We start from the raw sequence: 18,599 nt of genomic DNA on the forward strand, positions 1-18,599 counted from the left end.
TGAAGTTATCATTTGTGATGTAAATCAATATTAGTTTTCAGTAAGTTTGTTATAAAATAGTAAATTATTAAGATAATTTGTTCCTCCTCCTGCGAAACACCCATATTAAAGTTATTAGAAGTTCACCGTTATCATCGTATGCAACGAACAGCGTTTTTTTTGTTTATTAATATCTTTAATAGAAACTAAATCCAAAACTATTCAATTTTGTTTATGTATATTTGTCCCATTCATCGACGGCATACTCCGGGAATCATTGACACCAACCCTATTGCAGAGTTTAATAATGATATTAGCTAATTAAACCTGAATGCAGAAACAGAACAGTTCAAACGGAAGAGTTCAAAGTGGTTTAGTTCTTTTATGTGGTGAGTTATCTTTTAGTTTAATTAATTGATATTATTGTGATTTGTACGATACGTTCTATTGATTTGATATTTACATGATATTGGTAATAACGATAAAGTTATATTATATTTATAATATTTTATATTATATTATATTAATGATATAATTTTCTTAATATTATTGTGTTTTATAAATTGATTATATCTTTTGTGTATAATAATTTTTGAAATGTACTAATCTATGTAATTATTTACATATAAGACTAGGTTGGTGTCAAAAAAACATCTGAAAAGTCTATCGTATTAAGATGGGAAGTCTATACACACAGGCACATGTGTGCGTGTGCGCGCGTGTGGATACATATATACATGTTTGTTTGGCTTTTATATGCTTTTTACACCTTCATTTCTTTGCATGTGTTTGTGTGTATATATATATGTATACTAATAGATCTCCATACATATGTATAATTTTTCTCAATATGTATGCAAACATAGACCTTCATTTCTATGTATGTGTTTGTATTTTTAAATATTTATTTTATATATATTTTATCATTTTTTCAGTTTTATTTTCTATTTTTTAAGTTAGGTTTCATATATATATATATATATATATATATATAGATATAGATAATTTTATTCTTGATTATTTTTTAACTTTTTCTTTTTTGGTCTTTGTTTTTTTATTGATCTTGGTTTTTTATTTTTGTTCTTTCTATTGGTGTCATTTTATTATTTTTGTTTATTCTTTTTGTATTCTCTTTCTTTTTGGTTCCTCCCCTTTGAACCTTTGACCATCTTGATCTCTCAATTTTTGTGCCTCAATTCTCTCTCTCATCCCTTCGTTTTATTGTGCTTGGTCTGCAACTAAACATCTTATTTCATCCCTTTGTCTCTCATTATCTTGATGATGGATCATGGAGTGTGATTTGAAAAGTTGATACAAACAGCTTATACACAATTGAATTCAGAAACTAATCACTCTATTAGATGGATTGTGGAAATCTCTTAGCATTGAGTCTATAACTTCTCCAATAACTATTCAAATTTCAAGATCAGTATATAATACTAAAATGCATGGAAAATAGAGATGCAAGTGTATTTGATGATAAATCAATGTAGCATATGTTGATGCAATTCTAATGCAATTCTTATGATATTCTCGATTATTTATTTTGAATACACTTTTCAATGATAATCAATGTTGTAGGTTTGATGTTAAAAACAATTTCCTAGAGGCTCAATTCAAAGCATTTAGCATGCCAGTTGATAAGTAAAGGTCAAATTATTTGAAAGTGGTAGCTTGAAAGTATGTTGCAAAGAGAAAATTTAGTTTTGGAAAATGCATTTAAGATTTGTTGTGTGGGTTGAAGTGAGAAACATTCTTAAATCCAAGTCAAATCTTTTTGCTCATTTTATATAGGTTGAAGACATAGAGACAAAGTGTGCAAAGTAGCAAATATGTGTTTGTTAAAATTGTTGTGTAATATTATAATTGCTATATTATCCTTAAATACCATGATAACTAATATTCTAGATCTTGATTTTCATTAGAAGAGCTGAAGTATTCAATTTCAAATGTTGGGTGCATTTACTGAAGAGTAATAATATAATTTCTAAAAAGATCAATTCAAAGACATATTCTTTTCTCTAACTTACATGGTATAATAATAAAAATGATTATGTATTAAAAAAATATTTACATCTGCTTAAATATGGAGATTTACAATCCAAAAAATAAAAAATCTTAAAATTTTAATAATTTGGTCACGACAATCTTGAATCAAATCTATACTACCACTGAATCAAAATGTCCTTATTCAATTGTTCATAATTAAACAAAAATAGATTCCTATAAAATAAATAATCAAATATTACAAAATTTAATCTTAAAATATATATTCAAAACTACATAAACTTATTAAATAAATATAATTGCTCTTTATTTTATAAATAAGTAAAAAAAGACACCAAACTATTACAAATAAAAAAACCATAAAAAAATAACTATTGTAGAACAATAAGATAACCTTAAAATAAAATAAAAAAGAGATAAACAACAACACAGCTAGAACCCAAACATTCCGAACCAGTCTACTATTACAAGAGTTAGAAACTGAGTTTTCTAGGTTCAGAGAGATTGGCTGTTTTTCTTGTTGAGTACAAGAGTCCAAGAAAAAACAACTCTATTTCTACCTATCATCTGAGAGCTTGCGATAATTTTAGATGCTGTTAAGCTTCACTGTAAAACCCTCATATATTACATGTCCCCTATAAAGCCGGCTCTGGGAAAGCTAATACTCAAGTATTTTCTAGCTTGAGAAAATGTCTACGCGACAGGTTGAGGCTTCTCTCTGCGGAAGGTTTTTTCTTCTGTTTTCCTTCAAACATTCTTCACGCTATTAATGGTCTCATATGAAAATGTTGTTTTCTGTATGCCTCAAAGTTTATTAATCAACATATATACTGATTTTACTCTCATAAACATCTCTGTGTTTCTGTCATAGGCATGTAGGATCAGAGACGAGAAACTCTCATGAACTAATTTTTTTCAAGGTATCTTTTTAACAAAAACGTATTTAAATGCAGACTGCAAGGCAAGGTTGCACTAATCACAGGAGGATCGGGTGGCATTGGAGAGGCCACTGTTCGGCTATTCTCAAATCATGGAGCCAAAGTCATTATTGCAGACGTAGCAGATGACGCTGGTGTCAAATTGGCGGAATCCCTTTCTCCTTGGGCGAAATATATCCACTGTGATGTGACCAAAGAAAAAGATGTAAGTGCAGCCGTGGATTTGGCCATTGAAAAGCACGGAAAGCTTGACATAATGTATAATAACGCAGGAGTCCTGAAAGTCCAGAAAGGAAGCGTGGCAGAGTATGATATGGAGGAATTCGAGCGAGTGATGAACATAAATGTGAAAGGAGTAATGCATGGGATTAAGCATGCGGCTCGCGTTATGATTCCTAATAGAAAGGGCACCATTATCTCAACGGCTAGTGTTGCGGGAATAGTAGGAGCAGCTAGTCCTTACTCCTACACAGCCTCCAAACATGCCATTGTTGGGTTGACTAAGAATGGTGCAGCAGAGTTGGGGAAATGTGGTATACGAGTGAATTGTGTTTCCCCTGCTTTAGTTGCCACAGATCTGGCACTGAATTATGCGGGAATGACCCCTTCACCACAGGCAAAGGCCCAGTTGGAGGCCGCGGCTCAGATGATAGTGCCCTTAAAGGAAGCCATTCTTAAAGCAGAGGATATTGCAATGGCTGCCTTGTATCTGGCCAGTGATGAATCCAAATATGTGAATGGTCACAACATAGTGGTAGACGGGGGAGTAACAGTTGCAAACAACTGTTGGGGATTGTATTAGATAAAATTCTATTTCCTTTTAACTGTTAGAGTCGAGAAGTTATGATAGAAAATCTGCAAGAGAAGTTGTAAACCTAAAGTTGTAGTTCTTAACTTCTTAAATCAATGAATACGGCCTATTTAATATTTCAAATTTATCGTATGGTACAATATATTATTAAATAAGGTGGATTATAAAATGGTATATCATTAAGTTCTAGATGATGTATAACAGAGAGAAAATTTTAAGAGTTAAAGTTCATACATAACATACAAAAAGGAGTTAAAGCAATAACTTTAAGAATGGGTTCTATTTTATCATCAATCTGACTCTAAGTCACTTTGTTTTTCAAATTCTTCAAATGATAGTCTTCTACTTGTAACCTTTTGTAACTTTTGTAGATGAACATTTTTACTGCACAATATTCAACATATGAAAATAGCTGAAAATAACTGGACATTAAAGTTAATTGTTTAGATGAACAAATTGTTGGAATAGAAATCTAATTTAGATTTTATATTAAGAAAGTTTAGTAATTGTGTATTTTAATTTATTTGAAAGTATAATAATTAAATTTAACTTTTCTAGTCATGTCATTCAATATAATATTTAGAGTTTAAATTTGATGTTAATGTGCTTATATTTAGGAATATTTTGTCATAAAATACAATCAAATTTTAGGAAGACTCTATCCTAAAAAAGAATAGATTTGCGTGGACTATCAGAATTTATATTCCAATCTATATTTCATTTTCATATAATTCTATTTATAAAAAATATGTTCTAATATTTGAAGAGGAACTTTGAATTATACGATTTGAATAACTTTGAGGATAATAAAATCTATGAGTCCTAAAGATTTGAAAATCACCTTTCTGATTTGTATCCTATCCATAGCATACTTCAATCATTTCATAAAGTGGGATTTTTTTAAGGAAGGGAAAGAAAAAATTCTAATACCATCCTTAATTGTGCTTTTTCTGATCCTAGTTTTTGTAATCCAGCCTCGACCCCTAGCTCTAGCTTTATTGTAGTAATTATGGAAGGTAATTTAATTCAAATAGAGATTGATAGTTGTGAGAAATTCAAAGAGAATGATGCTTCCTTAGAAAAATTGGTTGAGGTTAATATCGCTAACTACGTGGAAGCCATGAAGGGATTTGATCCATCGGTATCAAAATAATTTGCCCAATCCTGGGAGGGTGCTGAAGTTCAAGTGGGGAAGTTGAAGTTCACAATGTCAATGGAGACTATTGCAACAATCACTGGGTTGGCTATGGAAGGCACATCCTTCCCAAAAAATCCCAAAGAAAACTACAAGGAGGAAATCAAAATATTTATGGGCCTACATGAGAGTGTGGCCCGTCTCCAAAGTGGATTTAAAAGGGATGACCTCCTAGGTATTTGGAAATAAGTAACACTACTCTTGCTTAATTTTATCACCCTGGACGGGCATTTTAGGCATTTTCACTCCCAACTACTCTCGATTCTCAACCACATAATGTATGGAGTCAAGATGAGATTTCCCTTATAGATTTTCTCCTTCATATCCCAATCTATTGTAGTCGCCAAGTCTAAAGATACTCTTCGAAATGGCACCAAGGTCTCGTTCTATGCCTTTATAATTTTCATCTAGGTTTAACACCAACAAGTGGCTCTACCATTAATCCTTCTGGCCTGGGCCTTTGTTTTGAGATACTAGTCAACCCAATTAATTCTAAAGCTTCCCCAAAGCCCTAGAAAAATCCCATCCAGGTTAACAACTCTATGACTGCTAAATCAAAAACATCTCGGTTGGTGAATGCTCTATAAAATAGCTAGTTATTGTCGAACAAAATTCAAAGGAGATGGATTCTTCTTAGTCCACTGGGTCTGACTAGACCCCTGATAACTCAGTGACAAATTCTGCTAGCCCTCCTTCCCCTCAAGCCCCCCATGTCTCCCCTCAGTCTTCTCCTTGGAGTTCTCTTCTTAAAGAGGAATTTCTCCCCTTTGTGGCCATAGTGAATAAACTCTATGAGAGGTTCAAAAAGCATGAACCTACCACCCACTAGCTTCAACAATAATTTGAGGTTATAAAAGAGAAAATCAACAAACTTTGAAGCCCTTACAAAAGCTAAAGGAAAAGCCTCAAGTTGGGATGTGGATGATAAAGAACATGGTGCTTGGATGGAAGTGGGTAAATTTTCTACTATGGTTGATAAATGGGAAGGATCGAAAAAGTATGTGAAGGATCCTATTGAGAAAGTTAACCATGGTAATGACACAAAGGATCTGGAAGAAGTGGTGGAGGTGCTACATGATAATCATAACTCCAAAGAAAGAAAAATGGAGAATATATTTATGCATAACATGGAGATGACTAAGAAGAGCTATACTTCTCTCCAAGCTATACAAGACAATATTGCAATGAGGCATGCTAAGAAGAGGTTTCATTTGGAGTCCTCCACTACTACAGGGTTGAAGGTGTTTGTATCGAAGGTGAAGGATACACTAGACTCCCTTGCCATCTCCTTTCAGAAAGGTATAAATAGGAGGCCATCTCTTTTTTGTACTATTAGGTCTAGTTGTTCTATTTTGTAGGCTTCGTTATTGATTCTTGAAGCCTATTGGGTTTGTTCATTTTTGGAAGTAGGATTTTTGGTCTTAGGTCATTACCCCCTATGAGCCCTTCATTTTTGTTGCTTGCTTCTTTTGTGATTATGTAAGTTTCAGGAATTCCTAATTTAATATATTTAAAACTTTCAATAGTTATTTTGCATCAAAACATTGTTTGATAAACCCTTTAAGAGTCAAATTTAGGTCACTCATTAGCATTATTATATTGAGATGTCATAAGAATATTAGACCTATATTTGTGCTCTTAACTCATATTTTGTTGGCACATCCATGTTATTATGATTGTATGTGTCATACACCTTGAAAGTCCTAATATTGTAAATATTTTAATTCAATATTTTGTCTATTTTACAACTTGATAATTATCTCATATGTCGAATTTGGTAATTATGTGTGTAAATATATCTATAAAATAATATCTTTTCATAATGAATATGTAAGAGAATTTATGACAAAAATAGTGCAAGAGATATAAAGATATAAGAACATGATTGTAAGGAGTGACAAAGTGGACTATAAATTTTCATCACTACTATGATGTGTAATAAGTATATGTGACATTGGAAGAAGTGTATGATAGAGTCATTAATGATGCATAAGGGGTAGTTTTTCTTTTTAGACTTGGGGGATTTGTTCTCTTATCCTTTTCTAACTTCCTCTTTATTCTCTAATGAGGTTGGATGTCGAAATTTTTGAAAAACATCTAAATCTTATAGAAGATGCTTGTAACTCTCTAACACTATTATGAGGTCTCAATTGCATGTTACCTAATTCAATCATGGCATTATAACATGATTTATATTTAAATTTATGATTTCTTGAATTTTATTTGTCTATACAATGATAGTTTATGATAGTGATAAAAGAAAAAACCATATGTTATTATAAGTTAGTTTGGTTTCTTCTTAATTAATATTACTATGATTTGTACGATAAATTTTATATATTTGATATTTACATGACATTGATAATAAGGCTATAGTTATGTTGTATTCTTAATATTTTATATTGTTGCAAGGTGTATTCCCTTGGTATCCTTGTGTTGTGCATTACAGGGCTCATGTTTGTGACATGTCTTAACCGCCTCCTGTAGATTCTATAAGTCTAGTGGTTGTATCGGGCATTAAGAGGTCGATCTTTTGGTGCAACGAAAATCAAATTTATAGCAAGTTGTATCAAATCTTGGTCATAGCTTCAAAACCCTTGCTTGCACTAGGGAGGATTTTTGTAAGTTGTATGCCCTTGGTCTTCTTATTTTGTACAGTGCAATGATTGAGTTTCTGACATGGCTTAACTGCCTCCTATGGATTCTATAAGTCTAGTGGTTGTATCGGGCATTAACAGGTCAATCTTTTTGTGCAACGACAACTAGATTTGTAACATATATTAAATTATATTAATGATATATTTTTCTTATTATATCTCTTTTAAAAGGTGATTATATCTTTTGTACCTAATTATCTTTGGAATCTAGTAATTTTTGTAACCATCTACATTTAAGACTAGGTTAGATCTTGGTGCAAGAGCACCTAGTTGGTCACGTGTTTTTATTTGGCCACCATGAGATATTTAGATTGAATAAGGTCTTGAAAGACCATTGTTTATGTAATAATGTCCATGATATCATTATATCATGTTTGAGTTTAATTTGTAGTTATGGTGTCCTAGTGTTGAAAAGAAATGATCAAAACTATTAATATTGGGTAAATAGGTACCAAGGTGTCAAGTGAAGGGTTTCATCATGTAGGAGGGTCTATTGGATCTCCTTGATACTATTTTTAATGGTCTAAAATCATGGTTATTCTATTTTTGGTCTATGACTAGTTTTGATCAAAGTTGTCATTATTGACAAAAAGTTCTCAATGCATTATTGTTGCAAAAAGTGTATGAAAGGTTGTTTAATGGTAGTCAACATTAAAAAGTCAGTTATGAACATTGGAGGGAAATTAAAATATATATACCTCTATTTAATCAACCAAAGAGTCATTTGGATGATGTAATGAAGTACAATCATTTTGTTTTGGAGTTTTATCTTGCATTTTCACAATTTTTAGGTGTAATAGTTTGTTCTATTCCATTTTCATTAAGAAAACATGTTCATTTTATTTTTAAACCTATTAAAAATGTTATAAATATAAATTATCTGTAATTCCCTTTTGGTTTCACATTCATTTTCACTTTGTTTTGAGCAAGTTAATACAGTTTTGGTGCAAATAGTCACAAACCCTTGCTAGGGTAACTAGTGACATAAAATAATATAATTATTGGTCATCCCATCATCAAAAACCCATACCAATGGATGGGATGACCCTTTTAAATTTATATATATGCTTTCCTTTTGATGCAAGGTTCCATGCACAAGTTGGCACATGCTAAGAGTGAAACAAATCTGATTTTTTATGTCTCAAATTGAAAAATGGGAGCAAGTTGGTGTTGTGTGGGTTGATATAGTGCAAGATTGGGCTCCTAAAGGTTGGGTGAAGGATTGGAGAGGTTTGAATGGCTATCATAGACCCTAATCAAGTTCTTGTGTCTCTTGATTGGTCAAAGTACTCACCATTTTGATGACTGTCCTAAAACAGGGTATGTTGTTGTCCTAATAAACTAGTGGACTGAGATTTTGAGAATATGATGCAGTGGATGGGTTTGGTTAGCTGATGACACCTAGGGAAGGTGTTTGGGATTCCTTAGTGAAATTTGAAGAAATTAGGAATCCCTATAGAGAGGGAAAGGCTCAGATTATTTTGACCATGCTAATTGGTAGTGATTGTCACAATGAGACAATGTTTCTACATTAGCTTTTCTTGATGACCTTAAGGGTAGATGAGAGGGTGAAAACCAATGGTTTTTCCATTAAGAGGAGTCTCCATAGAGTTTTATTTAAGTCCCTTGGGTTGGTGCATATGTACTTGTCATTGTGAGTTGTTCTTGTGGACAAGTTGGAGCCCTAGTTGGAGACAGGCTTGTGTGAGTAGGTGTTTGAGGGTTTAGTGTGGTCTAGTTGTGGGAGAGATCCAAACTAACCTTGAGAAAGTTAAATGAACTTATTATAATGTATTCCAAAGGTTCTACAGGGGATGGGAGGCATGATTTCACTTTTGGAGTGTTGAAGCCACATGAGCACCTAGTAACCTTATGAGGCTCATGTAGCTTTGTGAAGAGTAATCGCCTATTCAAATAGGCAAGTTGGGTGAAAGATCTCCCCTAGGTTGTGTGTTTTGGATGCTCTGCATCAGTCCTAAAAAGCATCTAAGAGGCCTGTCACGTGAAAAGGTGAATTCTATAACATCTCTACTAATAATTCAAGCCTCGTGGTTGATATATAATATTAAAAAATATTACAAAATAGAGATGAAAGTGGGGATAACTTTAAGAAAGAACCCCCCGCGCAACACTATAAAACCTTGGCGAATTAGGTGTTATTTTGGGGGGGGGAATTTTTATATTGATGGCAAAAAAAATTTCAAAGTAGGAAAAAAAATTAATTTGTATTGGCAATTTTTTTTTCTAGGGTACGGAAATTCCATGAAATTCCAGTGAATAATACCTTGTTTTGTGGGGAAAATATATATTATAGGAGGCCAATGTTTTTTATTTAAAGGAAAAAATATATAAGTGTATGGGTAAAACATTTTACTCTAAAGGAAAAATTATTTAAGTGTATTGGCAATTTTTATCCACTGTTTGAAAATTATTTAATTTTTTTGGCTAATATTTCGTTATTTATGGAAAATTATATTTTTTATTAGCAATTTTATGAATTCATTGTCATTAATAGATAAGGCACATCACATCACATCACATTGAGTCTAGACTCTGCATGATGTATCGATAAGCGCAGCCTCTTTGACATGTCACATGTACCTAAAATCCATCAATGATTTTAAATCATTCGATGATCGTAGATCAATGGCTGAAGTTTTCTTTCGGCCCAAGTTTCTGAAGAGAACGTAGTTCTCTAGAAAGTGCTTGCAATAGAATTAGAGTTAATAGAAACATATCAAATATCACAGGCAATAGTTTTGGTCATTAAATATATGTCTAGTCACTAATTGCAATCCACTCTACCCCCATGACTTCCAATATGGTATTTGGTACAGGTTTATAGGTGTTTCCAATTTAGCACACTAGTGCAATTATGGGAAAGATTTGCAGAGATATATGAGTGATTTAAAAAAAATTAAAGGAATTAATATGGTTAGAGAAGGAATTATTTTAATCCAGAGCTTTAGCTATTTATAAACTATCTTTGCTTCTTTCATCTTCAATTAGCCTTTGGTAGATAAATCGTTGGAGCTCACGGTAGTTAAATTTTGCCTCTAGTTTAGGTCTATAGGCTTAGGCTATATAATTTGGTATTTTGATTTCTCAAGATGGACACTCCTATCCACTTGAGAAGCATTTATGTGAAGGACTAGAGGGCCTTTTTGGGCTTCGTTAGAGACCCAACCCTCCAATCAGTCTGTAAGGAGGTTGGGATGTTCACTAATGAGGTTGTGAGGATGGTTCTAGGCAGAGATTTTCTATGTAATGAAAATAGATATTGTGTTAACATGGACGTTACATCCCAGTTCTTGGCATCTCTTCTGGACCTTGGAGGAGACAAGGTAGATATGTTGATGTTGTTAAGGAAGGTGTTTAAAGAAGACTTCCTTGGACATGATGTTACTATTTTTGTCCTTGTAGAAGCAGGGGTGGGGGTCCCTTGGGCAAATGAATTAACCATGCTTCTCCTCCCCAACCAAACAGTGACCAAGCAACCATTTCTTTTGAACCTAAGGATGGAACAGTTGACGCGTCATAGGAAATGGGCACAGATTGGTAGGTACTTTCTCTAGAAATGGTTTCTCCTAGATGACTCTCCAAACTACAGTTGGCTTGAATAATTATCATAGCTTATAATTTTTAAAGAATTCTACATAGAGGGAGGGCAAGATTCTTAGCGTAAACCATGAATGTGTTCACTGCCTATTCCCTAGCACTGACCCCTTAGTAGTTTTATTTTTTTTGATATTTCCTTGTAACCTCACTCATTTTGGCTTTAAAGTTTTTTAGGGACTCTGACATGTAAAAATTATAAATTTAAGAAAACATATATATTAATAATAATTTTGCAAATTCCAGTTTGTTTTAGTTTTCCTTTTATGGATATAAAAATGCTTTCTATTTCATTTTATTATTTGTTGCTACCATCATGCCATGGCATGATACTTAGCATAGTCATTATCTTTTGAAATAGCTTAAATAGTTATTAATTTTTGTGGATATAAGATTTAATTTTCACCATAAAAAAAATAGCAGATCTATTCTAATTTATTCTTTAAAGTGGAAGAACAAACTCAGTGTCACATCTGAGATGACCTTTTCTAAAAGATATTTGAAGTGCTTGACAAAGAAGTATTTTAAAAAACATAATCTCAAGGATTGGCTGCAAGTGATAGCATCCAATAAGGATCACAATATCTATGAGCTATGTTTTTTTGTTGTCTATGAGCTACATTATTTCAATATTTTGTTAAATAATGGAAATAAATTTAATATTGTGATAATTTTTGTGTAACAGTTTTTCCTCTATATTTAATATATATAAAAAATCTAGTTCATTCCATTAATTATTTGTACATTGATTATCATTGATTATAAATATATAAAAAGAGATGTTTATCTCGCGAAAAGCAAGTGAATTAAAAGTCCAACTTACTTGTAATTTTTTTTTGCATATTTTAATATAAAAAAAAAGTCCAACTAACTAGGTACATGTACATTGAACAACAAAGATACATGTCATTGAACACCGACATGAAATAAAGGCTATGGCCCATGGGATGATGAAGCATCAGGTGATGTGTCATTTAGGTGGAAGAAATCCTATGTATAATGGGACCCACGAGAACTGACAACAGATATGCAATGATATTGCATTATGATACGCACATCACTGAAAGTGAATGTTTAACAATTATCCTTTATGTGGCTTTAATGTTGACTTTTGCAGACGAATTATGTCGTTGAACTAGTACATATGGAGGAATGATGGAATATTTTATGATTAATATCGACGGCTGCCGCCATTGGATGTCAGAAATTAGAATAGAGTGAGAGGTGTTTAAATCTTGGGTGGATTGGAAGTCTTCATATCATACTATCTACACTTGCAACATTGTATTGGGTTTCTTAAGCAGCATCGAAGCCAATTTATTCTTCCATACTGATAAGATATTAGTCCTATTTCTCCGACGATTGACAGACAGGAGGCTGAAATGTTTGTTCTTGTTTAAGGATGATCCGTTGTATGAGAGTGTCAAATGTTGTTGGGAGAGGAAATTGCCCATGTAGGTCATCGCTACAAGACAAACATGGAGGCACATTTGTTGATTGCCACTTGGGGTTTCCAATTTGAGGACAAGGTGGACAAGGTAAAAAATGCCCTGAGAGTTGTAATTGATGGGCACTTTATGTTAAATCCGGATAGTGTGTGTGCTCGTGTGGTCTCAAAGGTGAGAATTATTCTTGAGGCATGGGTCATTGATTCGGTGGTGTCGTTACTACTTATTTGATGGCCTGATGATGATTTGAATGCAAGATACAAAGCTCTTGCTTGGTGTGGGTGGAAGGCCTTCAAAATGTTTGTAAGGTTGATGCAATGTGATGAGGTTTTAACGGTCCTTCATGAAGTGGAATGTGCAGAGGTGGGTCGAGAGTTGCATCTGAGACCCAAAACTACCCAAGTAATGAAGCGACTTAGAATTCTATGATGACTCAAAGTACAGGTCATTTATGGGTTAATCCTGTTATGGTTGGTGGTGTTTGGTATTATCTTTTTGTATCTTTTAATTCCAAGTCCATTTTCTCCCCAACTTTTTATGTATGAGGGGATGTTTGCTACAAATTTTGGTACTCCGAATTGGAATTTTGGGGTTTTTGCATGTAGTAGGGTTTTATTTTTTGTTGGGAATGGTGGTTTTAGCCCTTGGGAGTTTTTTTTATGGTGGCAAAACTCTGGTTGTTTTACTATTCCACCTATGCTTGTATATTTGTAATATTTCATTTTTGAGTAATACAATACAAAAATTATCGATAAAAAAATGAAATTTTATGCAAGTTTTGAAATTACATATTAAAATTATATATTTAATTCATTATAAATTTATATATTTAATTTACATTCAAATCCTATTGATAATGGGATGAATGACAACTAACAATGGATACTATCATCCGTTGGATAAGAACGAATCAACGACTTAAGGTATATTTTGGGCCAAATCTGGGATCTCTAATTTTTTTTGCAAAATTTCATCAGAAATATGTGTCATTGAACACTGACAGGAAATAAAGGTTATGGGCCATGGGACAATAAAGTGTAAGGTGATGTGGCATTTTTGTGACAAAAATCCTATGTATAAAGGGACCCATGACAACTGACAAAGGATACTGTCATTTGTTGGATGAGCACAAATAAATGACATGGGGTGTATTTTGAGCTGAATGCGGGAATGATCATTTTTTTTTTGCAAAATTCTAATGAAAGGATTCCATAAATGATAAAAATTTAACTAAGTATAGTTAAACTCTAAATTTATAATTGTATACTTAATTAACTATAATAAGCTCTACTTCAAGAAGAAGTTTAAAAGAATAAAAAGTCTTCAAAACCATTCCTAAAAAGTCACTCAAGTTTGGGGACATGATCGAAAATGGCAAAAGTCTTGGGACCCATGACAACTGACAATAGATACCATCATTCGTTGGATGAGAATAGATCAATAACTTAGGGTGGATTTCAACCCGAATGTGGGAAGTAAACACATTTTTGAGAACTTGACCCAAAATTGAATGTTTTACATTTAATTAGCTATAATTAAGTTCTATTTCAGGTGGAAGTTGAAAAGGACTAAAAAGACTTAAAAAATAGTTCAGAAAAGTGACTCGTCACTTGAGTCTAGTGACGTGTCCACTATCCTCATAATTTAGACTGAAGCAATGAATGTTTTATCTATCGACTACGAATAGATATTAATAATAATTTATAAAATTACAAGAGGATTCTAGAAAATTTTCCCTTTAGGTATTACTTTTGAACTTTTCAATATTTTCAAAATAAGTGACTCATAATCATATTTCATTTCATGGAAAAACCAATAAATCCAGGGAGATTAAAAAATAACTACTAGATTGAGGAATGCAATAGAGTTTGTCTATGTCAATCTAGTGAAATATAAATTTTGGGTAAAATCTAGAACACCTACATCCTATATTTTTTATTTGAATCTCATGGTTCAAATTGAGGGTTACCATTTTCAAGCTTTTATCTAGCATTATTTTGAATTATTAATGGTAACAGAGATGGGGAAACCAGGAAGCAATAGTTCAACAGGAAGCCAAGCAAATAAAAAAATATACCTAATCGAATTGGTTAAAACACTAGGTTTCACTGATGCATACCATGATATTTATGACCCTGCTATCCATAGTGAAAAGTTTATCATAGAAATTAGATATGCATTGTCTAATAAGGAAGTAGATCCAAGTAGGAAAAAAATTATTATTTTCAACACAATGTTAAGACAAAGAACAATTAAAATCACATTGTGGGATGCTGGATTGGGAAGCATTTTGTTACCTGAAGTATTCCCTTTCCCTAAATTTGTCATGGTCTGTGCCGAAAATTATGATGAAGTTAAAAAATAAATTGTCACTAAAAATACAATAGAGGAAATTCTATCCATAAACGAGGGAGAATTGGCTCGTTTGTTGAACCTAGGGTTTGAAGCATAAAACTCAAACATCCACATTGACCTAGGAAAGCTGGCAAGGAATTATGAGAGTCTCAATCCAAGTCACAGAGATTCATTTATCAAATCTCTAATAATGCATGGTACTTCGTTGGATCGGAATCATAACCCTCCTTATGATTGTAACATTTTTGTTCCATGGGTTTGGGATACTATTTCCTTGCTGACATTTTTCTTGTTATTTGAAAATGATAGGGAAGTGGGTGCTAGCCTTCTTGAAATAATTTTTAATATCCATTGTGTAAGTAAACCAGTAAGATATAATTTTGTTGAGCACGTTGTTCAATCCATACAAAAACAATTACTAATTATAATAAAAGGTTCTTGTAAGACATTTAGGTTCTCGTCCTCCTTGTGCTATCTTCTTGTATCCAAGTATCGTGCAATATTTGAGACCAACAATCTTCACATTGTGAGCTTTAAGATTGATGAGAAGACTCAGAAGAGAATAGAGTGTCCAATATATAAATGGACACCTAAGATAAGGATGCATGATAATAGAAAGAACTACAACCATTTTGTAGACTTCTTTTTGTCACCAATGTATAATGAAATTACAAGCACTCCAATGACTACATTGTTTGTGTCTTGTAGAGATTGCATTCAACTTGGAAGTCAAATACAATTGGCTAGCTAGTTCTTCATGGAAGAATACACTGTGTTAAGGTTTTACAGATCAGTGGTAAAACCCTACAAACTTCCAGTACATGTGACAGAGAGGGTATTTGCATTGGAATATGTATAGAAGTTGGAGAGAACAGATAGGCGCTTTCATGGTCAGCAGAAGAGGAGCATATTTCCTTCCTTGCCTTTCTCATGTGGAGGGTTCACATTTGAGAGAAAAGCATTCAATGTGGCACATTATTTTTTGATAGTTTTTAGTTTTGGTGATGAGGGTTTGTAGCAGTATCATCCAATCACTATAGTTCAAGCAAGGCTTAATAAAAATGGGAACTCTTCAGCATTATGTCAACATGAAAGTAAACCATTGCTATAAAAACTTAGAAACACGAACTCTTGGGATGAGGTAAAAAAAGAGATGGAGAAAATTGCTACTCACAATAATATTTCAACAAAATAATTGTCATCACAAATTATGGTATCACACACACACAAATGAAAATAAAGGAGGGCATCCAAAATAGGAGGTCCTACAATTTCTACCAAAAATATGCTAATCCATCTAACAAATCTATTCCCAAAATAATTCTACAAGAATGTACAGACATATTTTTTGACTCAAACAAAAATAAATGATTTTTGGACTATGAGGAAGAATCTCAGTGAATCGAAGACCAGGGAATAATTTGAGACCATTGACAAAGATGTAGAGTTTAGAAAATTGTGGAATATGGAGCATCCCACAACAACATATGATAGGAGTGATGATGAAAATAATTACAAGGTTGAGGCCACTCCAAGAACTACTATTGTCCCTATAATATTTGGTGGAGTCAATGAGTCCATGAAAGAAAAATAAAGAAAAGGGTCAAACGTTGTGGAAAAAATGAGTTTTGAAGATGGTGGTCTGGGTCCCAGAGGAGAAGGCATTTGGTTTCCACTTGAGGTACAATGTCCATTAGATTCAAAATCAAAAGCTCCTATTAAACTAGTCATTGGACTTGATTCATCAAATTCATCACTTAAAGGTACTACTCATTACCCTCCACATCCACCTGCATTTGTTAGAGGTTCAAATCCAAAACCACCACCACATCATGGTATTCACATCGGTGGTGAATCAAGTTCCATTGCCACTGGTGGGGAATCTGGGGATAGTATTCCTATTAGCGTTTAGTCAAGTGCCACTGCGATTGGTGGGGTTGGCATGGGTACTACTACTGATACTAGTTGTCTTGGTGTTGGACAAGTGCAAAAACAAAATCTCTCTCGCAAGAGGCCACTAGTGGTAGATACTCATACTATTAAGAATCTTACATCAAGTTCCACTGTTGCTACAAAATTATCATTTGCAGCTTCTGAAAAGACCCCTCAAAAGACTATAAAAACTAGACATGCAAGTGACATTGGGATAGGATCAGGAATGGTTGTTGGTACTCCTCATAATACATTAGTTAAAACTACATGCATAGGTAGAAATGGAGTGTCTACTATTTCACCTTTCAAATATTCAATTGCTTCAGAAAGCCTAGATTTTCAATTTCGTTATTACTATGAAAAATTTGAACACACAAAAAATGCAAATAAAGAAAAAAAGAGAGCATTGTAGAGGGTTACTATGACTGAAATTTTAGAGGAATGGGGTATTTCCAAAATATGACCCACACAAAGATATGATGGAGTTCATGGTTGTTATTCCCCCAAATAAAGATAAAAATTCATAGCAAAGTCAGATAGATCCCTTTGAATTTAAAGTTAGCACCCTCCAAATGAATTTTTCCAAAGTACAAAATGTGGACAAAATAAGTGTATCAAAAAGGACTAACGAGCTGGTCTACACTTCTCTGCTAAAGGTGGAGAGAGAAAAAATAAACTAGAGAAACAAATAGAAAAGTTATAGGCAGACTTGGCAAACAAAATATCAAAAAGGAAACCAATAGATAATAAGTGAAATGATTTATAGAAAAGGATTAAAAGTTCAAGCTCTGCAATAGAAGTTGCAGAGCAGGAAAAGATGGAGGCAAAATTGAAGGAACTAAGGGAAAAACTGGCTAAAAGTAGTAAGAAATTGATGATGAAAGAGCTAGTTTTTAAAAATTATAAAAAATCTATGAGTCTGTTGTTACTGAAAAAAGAAAATTATTGGACCTATTGGTCATGAGAAGGGAAAAGAAAAAGATTTAGAAGAGGAAGTAGAGGAAGAAAGAAACAAATATGCACAAATGAAAGAAGACCTATGTAATGCAAATGATAAAATTAAAACTTTGGAGGATAGATTGAAAGATAATATGAAAAATACAACAAAGTATATAAAAGAAAACATTTGGGGGAAAATAATGCAAAGGAGTGAAAATTTGTGTGAATTGTTTGAATTGAATGAAAGTGAGGGATTCATTTAATGTAAAATCAAAGGGCACATTGAGAAGACCATACATGTTTATTCAAAAGAGGATTTGGAAAAATAGATTTTGTAAGTAGTCTATAGTACCAGTGATAGATATTTGGCATCCAAGGGAATTAAGAGCCATGTTGATTCCATAGTTAAGACATCATCTATCCTTTAAAAATGCCAAAAACTAAGGGAAACATTAGAAGTTATGGATAAAGGTGGCAAAAAGATATTGAAGCTACAAAAAAAGACAACTACTTTGATTAAACTTGGTTTGTCTAAGTCTGTTGACCCATCAAATAAATTCATTGAAAAAGAAGTTTACAAAAGAAGCATGGAGAAAAAAAAGAAGTCTGATTTAGATTTCTTTCCTAAGAACACAGCTCCCCAAAGAATTCTGGAATTCATCAAACCATTTACAACTTTGAATGTGGTATTGGGTGAAATAGTGATGTCAAGTCACTCTTCTA

The 18,599-nt window shown here is 32.9% G+C and overlaps 1 protein-coding gene across 1 annotated transcript; it reads left to right on the top strand.

Annotated features, from left to right (window-relative positions):
* Positions 1–2,675: 2,675 nt before the first annotated feature.
* Positions 2,676–3,726, top strand: LOC131856381 (borneol dehydrogenase, mitochondrial-like). Its single transcript, XM_059208149.1, has 2 exons — positions 2,676–2,713; positions 2,907–3,726. The coding sequence occupies exons 1-2, from the start codon at positions 2,676–2,678 to the stop codon at positions 3,724–3,726; spliced, it is 858 nt and encodes a 285-aa protein (XP_059064132.1).
* Positions 3,727–18,599: the final 14,873 nt, after the last annotated feature.

Source organism: Cryptomeria japonica, chromosome 7, assembly GCF_030272615.1.
Source record: "Cryptomeria japonica chromosome 7, Sugi_1.0, whole genome shotgun sequence".
NCBI lineage: Eukaryota > Viridiplantae > Streptophyta > Pinopsida > Cupressales > Cupressaceae > Cryptomeria > Cryptomeria japonica.

Coding starts and splice junctions, on each gene's coding strand:
- LOC131856381 (XM_059208149.1), top strand. CDS start 2,676: ATGTCTACGCGACAGGTTGAGGCTTCTCTCTGCGGAAG. Junction 2,714..2,906: donor GAGGCTTCTCTCTGCGGAAG/GTTTTTTCTTCT, acceptor ATTTTTTTCAAG/GTATCTTTTTAACAAAAACG.